The 14,184-nt window shown below is 44.8% G+C and overlaps 1 protein-coding gene across 1 annotated transcript in view; it reads right to left on the bottom strand.

Moving 5' to 3' along the window:
* Positions 1-13,190, bottom strand: part of MAP1LC3C (microtubule associated protein 1 light chain 3 gamma) — a 15,318-nt gene extending 2,128 nt beyond the window's left edge. Inside the window, exons 1-3 of the mRNA XM_015424570.1 lie at positions 13,108-13,190; positions 12,577-12,632; positions 12,327-12,433 (exon numbers count right to left, since the gene is read on the bottom strand). Of these exons, the coding sequence (XP_015280056.1) occupies positions 12,327-12,433; positions 12,577-12,632; positions 13,108-13,180 (236 nt within the window). The 5' untranslated portion in view covers positions 13,181-13,190. The remainder of the gene's footprint in view (positions 1-12,326; positions 12,434-12,576; positions 12,633-13,107) is intronic.
* Between the last annotated feature and the right edge of the window lie 994 nt (positions 13,191-14,184).

Raw genomic sequence — 14,184 nt, 5'->3', positions numbered from 1 at the left:
AATGCAAAAACAGCAGCTCATTCCCTTCCCAAGCACTGTGTCTGTGTATACTGTAGCAGAACACCACCATTTCAATGAAGTGCAAATATTCAGTCCTGATCATTCTGCACCTCTGTTTTGCCATTTTCATGCTAGCACTTTTGCCTTCAACACCAGAGGAGTTTCTAAGGCCGATTTCCCACAAGCTGCTGCTCCACGTTCGCTCTTCCCTTTGCCCCGATCGTGTCAATTTCACACCATGTGCTATGCGGCCACATTTTGCCCCGCAGCTTTGTCCAATTTTCCCCGCGTCTACTCAATCCTCAAAAAACAGGATTGAATAGATGGGGAGGAAATCACGCGAAGCTGCGGGGCAAAATACCGCCGTGCACCACATAGTGTGAAATTGACACGTAGGATCAGGACAAAGGGAAGAGCAAGCGTGGAGCAGCAGCTTGTGGGAAATCGGTCTAAGTGTGGCAAGCACATGGAAGCACTTGTTCAAGGTGAACCAGTCAGACAATATCCTGCCACATGGACAGGCATCATGTAAGTTACCAGTCATTCATACAGGCTTTGCATATTCATGAGTTCAGAATAGCCAAATTATAAACAGGAGGTATATTATGGTTATACTGCCAAGAAGCTCACCTAGGCCACAGAGAAAAAAACAGATAAAACATAATTATGTCACACAGCTCTACAATGCATCAGGGTGCCTTAGAGTATGAGGCTACCTTGCAAGAACAATTGCACTACTGATCTCAAACATGGAAATGAGTAGCCGGATGCTACTCATCAAATTAATCAAATGGTGGAGGAAGCTATGAGTGGCTTGGCCGCACTCAACTTAATATTGGCCAATAGGCAAGAAATGGTAGATGGGGTGAAGGTGGTAGGGACCTTAGGGCGTAGTGACCATGTCCTGCTAGAGTTCCTTTTGCTGTGGGGGACCAAGGAAGTTCGTAGCCACACATGTATGTTAGATTTCAGTAGGACAGATTTTAATAAACTCGGGGCATGATGAGAATCATTCCATGGGTGAGACTGCTGGCAGGGAAGGGAGCCAGTGAAGGGTGGGCTCTCCTAAAACAAGAGCTCTTGCAAGCCCAAGCCATGGCTATTCCAACAAGAAACATAGTAAGGGATCCAAGAAGCCAATGTGGACGGACAGAGAACTCCATGATGTGTAAGGGAGAAAAAGGAAATGTTCAAGAAGTGGAGGCAAGGATATACTTCTTTATTTATTTTGTTCTATTTATATTCCGCCCTCCCCACATGGGCAGGCTCAGGGCAGTTTACAATAGGTTACAATAAATACAATAAAACACAGATGCATTAAACAATGCGATAGTATAAAATTCAGACAAACAATAAGATTTATGTATAACTAGCCTGATACCCATGCTTCGCTACGGTATTTAAGTTATGTAAACCCAGTTATAATACTGATGATGTGAAGTCTGAAATGTAACATTTGTTGTAGGAATTCTAATGGAGAAGTTTGTAGTGAAAAAAATGAAGTGAGACATACGTACTTTCCCACCCCTCTATACTGAAGGACCACTCTGTAGACCACAGTGGTGGTCCTGCCCTCAGGTGCTAGGATCACCAGGCTGCTTGATGAGCTCACTTTATAGGCAACACAGACCTGCCCATTTAAGAAGCAGTCGTCTGTTAACTCAACTCCTGCTATCTTCCATGAAAGTGATGGCCTCTCTACTTGTGTTCCTGGAATGTTTTGCTCATATGGATACAGTGTTGTTCTGAGCACCTCAGGGTGATCTCACTGGTACTTGGCCTGTGCAGCTTTGGTGCACCGCAGGAGTACTATGTACAAATGTCTTTGCCACATTCCTAAGTTACCTCCTCCTGGTAGCACTGGTGTATCTGGCTCGATGTTTGGCAGGAGCTTTCTTGGCGGCAGTAAGAGGTGAGAGGTGTGAGGGGGAGTTGGTGTGAGGGAGTGGTGACATGGTGGACATTTCTTCAGGCTCGTGAGTGAGGCATGCATCGAAATGGCTCCTAGAAAGGTCCTTTACTATCTCCCCATGAACATTCATAAACTCAATTGCCATGCTGGCTTTTTTGAAAAATGTCTATTCAGGAGTCTTGAATCGCTGATTTCTGTAACTGTCCTCAACTGTCTGCAGTTGCTTTTAACTGCACTCAGAGGGAGGTGAGTGCAAGAGGCAGGTTTTACCTCATAACTCTGAACTACACAGTTGACCAATGGGGGGGGCAAGGAGGCAGAAGCCTGCCAGGTGCATGGAAAACAATTGGGGGAACATATTTTGCCCCTTTTTACCCCCTTAGGGGTCATGTTTCTCAGAAATCTCTTTGTGGGGGGGTTTGACATCATGGTAGGAATGCACTCCCCTTATTTTGGATTTCTTGGTGTAGGAGTTTGGCCTGGGCATTAAATTGGGGGGGAGGGCATACCCCCCCCTTTTTAAATAAAATTGCCTCTCATTTATGTTACATTTAAGAAGTGGGACATAACTACGTATTCAAAACACCATCCGAGCAATCAGATACTAAGTAAGTTCATATGAGCCTGATGAAGTACCCTGGCCCTGCTCCTACACCTGACAGACACCCGCCTGTCTGGTGTTGTGAAGAGTGTGTTTAAAGGCATCAGGGAAGCTGGGCCAGCAGCAGCCCTAAGGTAATCCTGCTGAGCAAACCTCCCTGACAGCTGTAAGCATCCCAACCTCCTCTCCTACACTTGACAGGCAGCTGCCTGTCCAGTGTAGGAGGGGGAAGGGGGAGGAGTATTAGAAGTAACTGTGGAGGCTGGCCTGGCAGGATCACTAAGGCGTTACTGCTAGGAGGGCTACCTAGTGGCTTTACGCACCCTGCAACTGCTGCTGCACCTGACGGACAACTGCCTGTCAGGTGTAGGAGGTGAGGGAAGTGTTTGAGGCCATCAGAGAGGCTGTGCCAGCAGCTTTGCTTAACCTCACAGATGGTTCTTGGCCACTCCTGATTTCCTCAACTGTCATTAGCCCTCTGCAGACTCCTGTAACTGTTGGGATTTTTTGCCTCAGAACACTGAGCTCTGCAGCTGACCAATCAGAGAGTGGGGGGTGCAGGGAGACAACTGCCTGGCAGCCGCATAGGAATCAATGGGGGGAGCACATTTCCCCCCTTTTGACCCACTTAAGGATTGAATTTCTAAAACCCCCTCTTAGCGAGCACCTACGCCACGGTGGGAGTGCTCTCCCCAAATTTGGTGTCTCTAGGTCCAGTGGTTTGGTCTGGGCGTTGATTTTACGATGAGGGGACTTTCTTTTATATATAGAGAGAGAAGTGCTGTTGCATGTAGATGGTGATAGCATCTTATAAGACCATTCTATGATGGTATTATGTGGCCATACTGGTATCATTAGCTGTTCTTATTACTATTAACATAAGGGCCGTAACAATTCAGTTGTTGGTAATTCAGATATTGTCGATATGTTAGTGGTGGCTCCTAATCGAAAGCCTGCTGGAAGAGCTCCGTTTTACAGACTCTGCGGATACTCTAAATAAGAGTATCTGCGGGTTGCTAGGCACTGTAGGTCAGCCATGAGAGAGGCCAAAGCTCACAGTGAGCTAAAGCTGGCCAGGGAGGCTCGCTACAACAAGAAAATCTTCTTCAGATATGTGAGGAGCAAACACAAGACAAAAGATGCAATGGGCCCACTGTTGGGTGAAAATGGAGAAACTTTGACAGAGGACAGAGAGAAAGCAGAAAGGCTTAATGCCTATTTTGCCTCAGTTTTTTCCCTGAAGAAGAGAACAGGCTCATCTAGAGATGGAAGTAGGCAAGGCACGGCATCTGGGCTGCTGGCTGACATGGACAGAGAGGTAGTTGAGAAGCACCTGGCTGCACTGAATGAGTACAACTCCCCTGGGCCAGATGGTATGCACCTAAAAGTGCTCAAAGAACTTTCTGGAGAGCTTGCAGAGCCTTTGTCCATCATCTTCCAGCTCTTGGAGGGCAGGAGACATGCCACAAGACTGCAGGAGGGCAGATGTTATCCCTATTTTCAAAAAAGGGAGGAGGGATGACTGAGGAAACTACAGGCCAGTGAGACTGACCTCTGTCCCAGGGAAGACACTGGAGCAGATTTTAAATGGATCAATCTGTGAGCATCTAAAGAACAACTTGGTGATCCAGGAAAGTCAGTGTGGATTTGTCCCCAACAAACCAGCCTCATTTCCTTCTTTGATCGTGTGACGAGCTTACTAAATTGAGGAAATGCTGTTGCTGTTGTTTACCTGGATTTCAGTAAAGCTTTTGACAGGGCTCCCCATGGTTTTCTGATGGATAAACTAGAGGCCTGTGGACTGGACTCTAGGACAGTTAGGTGGATAGGGAATTGGTTGGAGAACCACACTCAAAGAGCAGTTGTCAATGGCATTTCATCTGAACGGAGAGAGGTGTCCAGTGCAGTACCTCAGGGCTTGGTTCTGGGCCCGGTAACTTTTCAATATGTTTATAACTGCTCTGGATGAGGGTATGGAGGGGCTACTTATTACATTTGCAGATGACACCAAATTGGAAGCAGCAGCAAACAAACTAGAAGATATAGAATTAAACAAGATCTGCACATACTGGAAACGTGGGTGGATGTGAACAAGATGCAATTTAACAAGGATAAGTGCAGGGTTCTACATCTGGGTAACAAAAATGAGGAACATGCATACTGGATGGGGGATACACTTCTGAGCAGCAGTGTGTGTGAACAAGTTCTTAGGGTACGGGTGGACTGTAAGTTAAATATCAGCAGCCAGTGTGATGCAGTGACAAAAAAGGCTAATGTGATCTTGGGATGTATCAACAGAGGCATAATTTCCAGTTCGCAAGATGTGATAGTCCTGCTGTACACTGCATTGGTCAGGCCACACCTGGAGTATTGTGTGCCGTTCTGGAGGCCTCACTTCAAAAAGGATGTGGACAGAATGGAGCGGGTGCAGAGGAGAGTAATGAGGATGATCAGAGGCTGGAGACCAAGGCCTATAAGGAAAGGCTGAGAGACTTGGGAATGTTTAGTCTGGAGAAGAGGAAGTTGAGGAGGGACATGATTGCTCTCTTGAAGTATTTGAAGGGATGTCACTTAGAGGAGGGCTGTCAGCTATGCTGCCATATGGTTTATGGAATGAGGAGGCACCCACCTGACCTGTGTACGACTGGGTGCCGCATTCCTTTCCCTGCCTCTCCTTCTGTTATCTGTAACCTTGTACCACTGTCTAGTTGTAGTGTCTTCATATTAATCAACCGTGTGACTGGTTTCGTTTCCCAGCTCAGCTGCATTGGTTATTCCTTCCCGCCCGCGGGAATCAGGCCGATTGGCCCACGGGTGGGGGGGCGTTTGAACTCTGTATATCTCAGTAAGCTTTCCCTTTTTACTCATTCCTAACAGTGCTTGTGTTCCTGACCAATAGTACTGACAATAAAGTATATGCTTCTTGGAAGACTGTGTTCCATTTGTTTGACTTTTGGACCTGACAAGGGCAGGGAACTGTTCATTTTGGCAGAAGAGGATAGGACTCACAATAAATTAAGGATGGGAAGGTACCAGTTAGATATTAGGAAAGACTTTTTTACAGTTAGAGTTGTGCAACAATGGAATCAGCTGCCTAGGAGGTGGTGAGCTCCCCCCCACGGGCAATCTTTAAGCAGCAGCTGGACAAACACTTGCCAGGGGTGCTCTAGGCTAATCCAGCATTGAGCAGGGGGTTGGAGTAGATGGCCTGTATGGCCTCTTCCATCTCTGTGATTCTATGCCCTTTGATATGTATTCACATACAATATTGCAGAATAGACCAACTAAATCAACAGTATGAAGTGTCTTACCTGGATAGCCAAGGCTAGCCTGAAGTCATCAGATCTTGGAAGCTAAGCAGGGTCAGCCTTGACTAGTATTTGGAATACTAGGGTTGTGACGCAGAGGCAGGCAATGGCAAATCACCTCTGAAATTTCTCTTGCCTTAAAAGAGCAAGCTTAGCTTGCCACCTAGAGGTGCATAATGCTAAAAAAGCTAGAACTTCTGGCTGCCAGACAATCTTAGGATCTCCTTCTTGAGATTAAGTCTCAGACCCGCAACTTGCCCAAATTCTTGCAGTCCGTTTAAAAGTTGTGATATGGAAGATAATAGTTCTTCCAAAATAAATACTAAATCGTCTGCAAAGGCTTGCAACTTAAATTCTTCCTTTGAGTCCTTTAATCAAAGTATCTTCCCTAACAATATCATTCAAGGTTTCAAGCATATAAATAAAAACTAAAGGGGAGAGTGGACACCCTTGCCTTGTCCCTTTTTGTATCTCAATACAAAAACGTCCCTGTTCACAAGTACCCTAGCACTTTATTATATATTGCTCTGATCATTATATAAAAATCTTTCCTGCAATCCCATATGTTTAGTTGTTGTAATAGAAATTCCCAACTAACATTATCAAACTCCTTCTCTGCATCTACAAAGACTAACACCATCTGTTTCTCTGAATGGGTTTCATGGTATTCCAGAACATTCAAGACAATTCTTACATTATTTCTTATTTGGCGTTTGGGCAAAACCCCTGCTTGATCTTGATGGATTAAGTGCACAAGGACTCTTTTCAGTCTAGTAGCTAATACATTTGTGAAAATTTTGTAGTTCACATTTAGTAATGAGATTGGTCTATAGTTCCTGATTTCCTTTTCATCCGTGTCTTTTTTATGGATCAAAGTAATTAGGGCTTCATTCCATGTATTAGGAATGGTTTCCTTTTGTATAATATTTTGTATTACAGATTTTAATGGGAGTGTTATTTGTTCTTCAAACTTCTGGTAGAATTCTGCTGGGAGGCCATCTGGACCCGGTGTCGTCTTCTTTTTTAATTAATTCAGTTATCTCAAAGATCGTAATTGGTTCATTTAAAATTTTCCGATGTTTTTCAGTAAACTTCTTGTTCATATATATTTTTTAAAGTCCTTTATATTTTCTTGATTTTGTTCTTTTTGTTGGTATAAGTTCTTATAGTATATATAATATTCTTCAGATCTCTGGAAATATATATTTTCTTCTCCCTGTTCATCTTTTTTTTTTTTTGCTCCCCAAAGGGGAATTTTTATTGCATTTTTATTAAAACTATAACAGAAATAAGGGAGGGGACTACATTTAAGGGGATAAAGAAAAGATACCCACTACTGACTAAAAATCTAGGAGAGGAGTTCTTCTAATCAGCTTGAATACACATCTAGTCTTAATCATATTAATCTCATTACAAACTGAGTTACATATTCTGTTAACTTTTATTTAACTGATATCAGGAAATACCCCAAAGCATCTCAATTCAAAATATTTCAAAGGCACAATTCCGAGTCCTTCAGCCTTCACTTCTTCTTGTCCAATCTCTTCCGCAACTTATAAGGACTTTTAGGAGCTACTGCCCCTTCTCAGACAGAGAGTCCTCTCCGGAAGAACCCGAGTGACTGATTTGATCTCCTTGAAGTCCAAGGGACTCTCAAGTCTTCTCCAGCAGATAATTCGAAAGCATCTATTCTTTGGCGCTCAGCCTTCCTTATGGTCCAACTCTCACAGCCATACATTACTACTGGGAATACCATTGCTTTGACCATACAGACTTTTGTTGGCAGGGTGATGTCTCTACTTTTTATTATGTTGTCTAGGTTTGCCATCGCTTTCCTTCCAAGGAGCAGGTGTCTTTTAATTTCACGGCTGCAGTCACTGTCTGCAGTGATCTTGGATCCCAGGAACGTGAAGTCTGTCATTGCTTCCATGACTTCCCCTTCTATTTGTCACTGAGGGATGTGGCCGGATGCCAGATTAGTTTTTTTGATGTTGAGTTTCAAGCCAACCGGGAGTAGCAGGAGTATTCTGGCACTGGAATGACAGCCCCTGGGAACACAATCTGTGAGCTGGGACTTGTCTGACAGGTCCAGTCCCAGCACACAGATTCTATTCCCAGGGGCTATCATTCCACTCTGGGCCCTGTCAAATCAGTCCCAGAATGCTTCTGCTACTCCCAGGGGCTGTCATTCCACTCTGGGGGCTGTCATTCCAGAGATCTTAATGGAAAATCCGTTCCACATTTTCTTTGCAACTCTTCTTGTGCTGTAATGTATTTCAATGGAACCCATGCAAATCAATTGACACTCCTGGTTCCCATTATTTCCAATGGGCCTTCAAATCTCTCCCATTGTTTCCAATGGGCAATCCTGTCATTCCTTTTAATACATCCCTGTTGTTGTTATTTTACTGTTGGGGAGGGTGTCTTTTGCGTGGGCTGGTTCTTGTTTCAGTTCTGGGCATCTCCAGCTGGAATTGGAAAGCTAATATGATTCTAAGCACTTTGGTTTCTGTGAGAATGGGGGGGGTCTATTTCCACTGATTTTTAAAAACTGTATCACTCTGGCCATTTTTAAGGCACTTGTATTATTCATTAGGAGCTGCGGTGGCTCAAGTGGTTAAGACGCTGAACTGTGGGCTGTGGAAGGTCGGTAGTTCAGCAGTTCAAGACCCGGGTTGCTGCATGACGGAGTGAGCTCCCATCTCTAGTTCCAGCTCCTGCCAACCTAGCAGTTCGAAAGCAAGAAATTGCAAGTAGATAGATAGGTACCACTTCGGTGGGAAGGTAACAGCGTTCCGTGCGCCTTGGTGTTTAGTCATGCCGGCCACATGACCACGGAAACGTCTTCGGACAGCGCTGGCTCTTCAGCTTTGAAACGGAGATGAGCACCGCAACCCTAGAGTCGGATTCGACTGGCTTTCGAGCAAGGGAACCTTTACCTTTACTATTCATTTATTAATTATTACTTAGAAGTATAAGCGCGGTGTAGCAGCTCCGCACAGACATATAATGGCCAGCCCCACAAGCAAAACACTGCCCCCCCAAGCAAAAAGTTGTTAGCTACGGGGCTGCCTGGACATCCCAGACGTCAGTAGGTAGGGCACGTGGCATGGGACTCTGTCTCAGAGCTCCCTGCTGTGCATACTTAGAGTGAGTAACGTGGCAGTTTGATGGTAGGAAAAGCACAGAGAAGGCACTTAGCACTATTTGGGTGAGCTAACACCCAAGGGGGGGAGTGCAAAGTCCATACTGTATGGACAGCAGGTCTCACTGCACAACTCTGCATGGGTTACCCCAGCTCCGGAGGCTCGACTGGCTGCTGTGTGAAGGGGGGATGGGCCAGTGGGTGGTTTGGGCCTGTTCTAAGGTGTTCCTGCTCTAAGATGAGGGAAGCTCTGTCACCTGGGTGGCAGACACCTAGAGGGGGAGTATTACTGAGAAGGCAGGGGTTCGCAGGGCCCCAGAGTCAATGGCTAGGGAGCCAATGCAGCAGGTAGACTCAATATGTTTGGGGCGGCAGATGGGGAGGGTGCTGGTAGAGGAGGCAGGCATCTGTCTTAGGTCCTGTGTTCAGTAGTGAAGGACTCAGAGGGAGACTGGGGACAGTCAGGTGTGCATTGAGAAGGGATGTACTAAAATGAACGACAGGAATGGCCACTGAGAAGAATGGGATATGATAGAATGCCCACTGAATACAATGGGAAACAGGAATGCCAAATTACTTGCATGGGATACACTGAAATACACTACAGTCTCTGGGCATGGACAGATTTCTCTGGGACTGGAATGACAGTCCTCAGAGTACAATGTTCCTGGACCTGGAATCGGTGCTCTGGGGACTGGAATGACAGTGCCCAGAGTAGAATGACGGTTGTTCCAGTCCCAGAACACTTCTGTTCCATTAAGGCAGCTAGTGGGGGATCTGGTGCTGGTGCTGTGGGCCCCCACACCACAGCCCACTTCAGTGGCCCCCCTCCTGCTCTGCTGCTGGCAGGGATGTCCACCCTGTCCATCATAGCTCTGCCATTGCACCTTGTGACCTGTACTGGGCATAATGGCATAGTTGCTGGGGATGCTGGCATGGTTGCAGCCTGTGTGGCCCCACCTCTCGGTCTTTTTCCTGCCTCTTTGTCTCTGCTGGAAACCTCTAGGTAGGGAACTAGCCGCTCCAAGAGAACACCAGCACCCTGCTGCTGTGGTGCAGGCAGCCCTTAGGATTGCACTGCCCCTTTAGTATAAGCAACTAGACTATGACTTGAGACACCAGGGTTCAAACTCTCTGCCCAGCCATGAAAGTTGCTGATCAGCTGCAAAATAGTGACCAGCCACTAGTCAAAGCCACTTCACAGGGTTCCTGGGAAATAAGTGCAAGAAAATCTATGTATGAAGCCCTGAGCTCCTGAGAGGAATAGTGACATAAAATGATTACGGATTGATCTCCCAGTGTCTTGTTTCACTGGGCCTCAGAGTGTTATTTTATTTAACAGGTTAAGCTGCCAGATAGCTGCTGGTGAAAACCAACCAACAATGGCTACCTTCACACCTTTCATTTCATAACAGTATATGCAAGAAGTTTTAGCTGCAGGTAAACACACACACACATGTCATACAAGTGTATTTGCCAAGGAGTCATGATTTGCTACAACTCTGGAAGCATACTGTATGGCAGACTCAGCTTCACCATTGCATTGTGTGTGAAATAACCCAAACTCACAGTGGAGTAAGAATCTGAGCACGAATTCGAACGTGACATTCCAACAGCCATACCGTATCAGCTTCCTTTGGTGTACAAAAATATTGTAAGCCAGTCCTTGCGCAGATTAGATCCCATGGCCCACATTATCAAACCTAGGTCATCAGTAGAAAGGCTTGAGAGTAAGAGAAAGACCTAACCAGTAGAAGGCACCACCACTTCCATGCAGCCACAAAAGAGCTACCCATAACCCAAGTATTTGTTTCTGTGCAATCTTAAAACATACTGGACGGACAGAAGAGCAGGAGGGATGTGCAAGATTATTCCTTCTCCCATGTGAGGAAAAAATACTAAGTGGCATTGCTACAAACATGTATTTAGCCTTTTAAAAAAAACCCTTAATGGTAATGGTAGAACAATAGAAGGATGATTGCTGTGATAAGAGGCACACAACTTAGTTTGTCTAAAACAGGGACACTGCTGTACCTCTAAAGAGGTAATAATTTTCATGGCCTGGAACCTGTAAGTCAAATGCTTGTTGAAGACAGGATGCTGGGTATTGTGCCAACTGCACTAGCTATTCACAGCCACAGTTTATATAATGCAAAGAGAATTTGCCTCCATGAAGAGGTTGCAGATCAAAAGGGCAAACACTGAGGGGCTAGCCAGTTTGCTTAAGATCGAGAGCAGCTTTCTGAAACACAGCAAATTTTCTAAGGCCAGGAGAGGCTGTAGCTCAGGGCCACTTCAGAAGGGAATTAGTGGCCAAACATGCATGTGGGTAGGCCTGATGGCAGAAAGGAAATACTGTCCTGGTATTGAGAAAACTGGCAGGAAGAAACGTGTTGTATGTGTCTTTATTTTTTTATTCAGATTTATAAAGCAGTGCTTCCCTATAAGAGTTTCTGAATGCCATCACACATTTCAGGCTATGATGCAACTATTGTGGGCAGAGTAAAAAGACGAAGTGCAATATTTCTCTGGGCTCCAGTGTTAAAATCTTCATCTGCTCAATTTTGAGTGTAAAAAAAACTCTGGCCTTGGAGAACTATTGTTAATCAGGACAGATACAAATGGATATATATAGAATACAAAGATATAGATATAAATGGGCTCACTTCCTAATGCAGCTCCTCGTATCTTCTCAGAAAGGAGTTAAAGGTGCAAAAGCTGACACCTAGCAGAAGCCTAGTAAAGATTTGCAACAGTAGGTGCAGAACCCACACAACTAATTCTGTAGGCCCCACAGGTCTTTGAACTTTTGTTTCTTGAGCAGACCCCTTTCCAAAGCCCACGGCAAACATATTTTGAATTTCAAGGGGAGAACAAATGCAGTTCGAAATATAGCAGAGGACCCAGTTTTTAAATTGTACAAGAGAAGCCAAAAGGAACTCTTTAGATCTGGACATAGAATTAAGGGCTGACCAGACCCAAAGTCTTTTTATGGGATTATTTATTTCATAACATTGGGCAAACACCCCATAATTTATAGGTCTTGCACAATGCATTGAAAGCTACTGCATCTCTGAAGAAAATTTTTATTCTTAAAATAGAGATGGGAATATATTAATCTAGTGTTGATTTCTCATGCAAACAAGAAGGAACCATTTGCGAGAAGGTTCCATTAGCAGAGTCTCATCAAAAGCACGGTGAGAAATAATTCACAGAAAGGTGCTGGATAACACAGAACACATTATTGCATTATTTCTTAATCCTTCAGAAGTTTGCACCAAAAATAGACCACAGACAGAAATACACACAGCAGCGCAAACAGCAATATGATTAACAGCCTATCAGTGGCTTGCTACATACCTAATGATGGTTATAAACTGTGTCATGGTCAGCTCCTGAGGTACAAGAAATTTGGTTTTGTCTAGCAGTGGAAGGTACCTTTCTCTCTGATATCTTTCAACAATTACCTGTTTTAGGGAAAAAAAGAAGCTAACTTTGAACAGAACACATTACACAATATTGTTAGTACTGAAGAACAACGTTTTATTTTAGAAAAAAAATGCAGCCATCAGTAGTTAGCAAATAAAGGAAAGAGAAAATATAAACTTACAGGGACTTTTGTGGGGAATTTTTCCCGAATGCCTATAACTTCTTCCATTCTGCTTGCTGTCCAAAAGAAAAGCAAAGATCAGCGATCTGCATTCCTTACTGCTCAACGCTGCAATCCAAACAGACTAAACTAGAAAACATATTAAAAGTCAATGAGGGAGGGAGCGTCACTTCCTAGAAAAAGTGAACCTGTAACATGTCCAGCAGTGCAAACCTATGCAGACCTACAAGTCTAAACTCACTACTGTCTTGAACAAGAGTAACTCTGAATAAGATTGCACGATAAACCAGCAGTTGAAGTCCTACTGGCTTGATCAGCCTGGACTACACCTTGAAGATGCCATCCTATCACACGAGATCAATGGGACACGTTCTACCTGGGGTTACACCTTATTACCTCTAATCCTAAAAAACATTTATTACAAAATAAGTCCCGTTGATTTCAGTAGGAGTTACTTCCAAATAACCACGCAGAAGATCGCAGTGTAATTAGACGTCGCATTTTTTAAAGAAAAAAAACCGAACAACTTACCAAAACTCTTTCTTTGTTTGAAAGGTCTGATGGATTGGTACGTATGCATCGGGTGCATTTTCCCCTGCTGCATTTTCCCTTCAAACCCCTCCCCCTGCTTGTAAGCCCAACGTCTTGGACCACAGCAGCCGCCGTCGTCAAACTGTAAAGTTGTTAAGAAGAGGGGGCCCTCCTTATAAAGACCTGGCCGTGACATCAGCCCCGCTGTGCGCCCTGCCCTTTGTTGTCGTCGTCCCCCCCCCCCCTTAGTAAGGGGTGGGATCACTGCGGATGAGGCAATGCTGGAAGGGACCGTGCCGTTCTCGAAGCAACAAATCCGTTGCAAAAACACACAAACCCACCCCGATTTTGTCCCGAAGAAGGCGTTTGTGCGCCGGATGCATCGCTTAATTCGCTCCACTCCACGCCTTTTGCTTCTTTGGGAAGCGTTTCACTTCAACACATTCTAACGACCTGGGGAGCTGTTCCGCGGGAACTCGAGCAGCAGAGTTAGGGGGAGCTTGAATCCAACTAAGCAGCATGCCTAGGATTGGGCCGCAGGACTAACGCAGACCAACTGCCCCCTACCGTCAACTCTGATTTACAAAGACTCCAGTTGCTAAGTTTTACATTCAGCCGCGCCTTCTCGCTTGCAGGTAGAGCGGCGTATTTATTACCTGAACATTGTAACCAGTGTTCCCTCTGAGCTGAGTTAGTGTGAGCTAGCTCACAGTTTTTTAGCCTCCAGCTCACACATTTTTGTCTCAGCTAAGGAGGGCTCCAGAGCAAACTAAGCTATGCAGGAGCCAAATCACTCGCTCACAACTTTCATGCCAGTAGCTCACAAAGTACAATTTTTGCTCACAAGACTCCACAGCTTAGAGGAAACATTGATTGTAACATTAAAAAATGTTGTTTGTTGCTGTCTTCGTTGACAATACATTTCGTGAACTACAACGTCATTCTGAGTGCATTACTATCTGGCGTGGAGCCCTATCTCGTTCGTTCGTGTTTGCTGTGAAATAAATTCCATTGAGTTAAAATGGGACTTACTGCCAAATAAACAGGCATAAATGAAAAGTGTATGTACATAATCGG

Source organism: Gekko japonicus, unplaced genomic scaffold, assembly GCF_001447785.1.
Source record: "Gekko japonicus isolate JY-2015 unplaced genomic scaffold, Gekko_japonicus_V1.1 scaffold392, whole genome shotgun sequence".
Lineage (NCBI taxonomy): Eukaryota > Metazoa > Chordata > Lepidosauria > Squamata > Gekkonidae > Gekko > Gekko japonicus.
The sequence above is the reverse complement of the archived record's forward strand: the minus strand, read 5'-3'. Positions and strand labels throughout refer to the sequence as shown.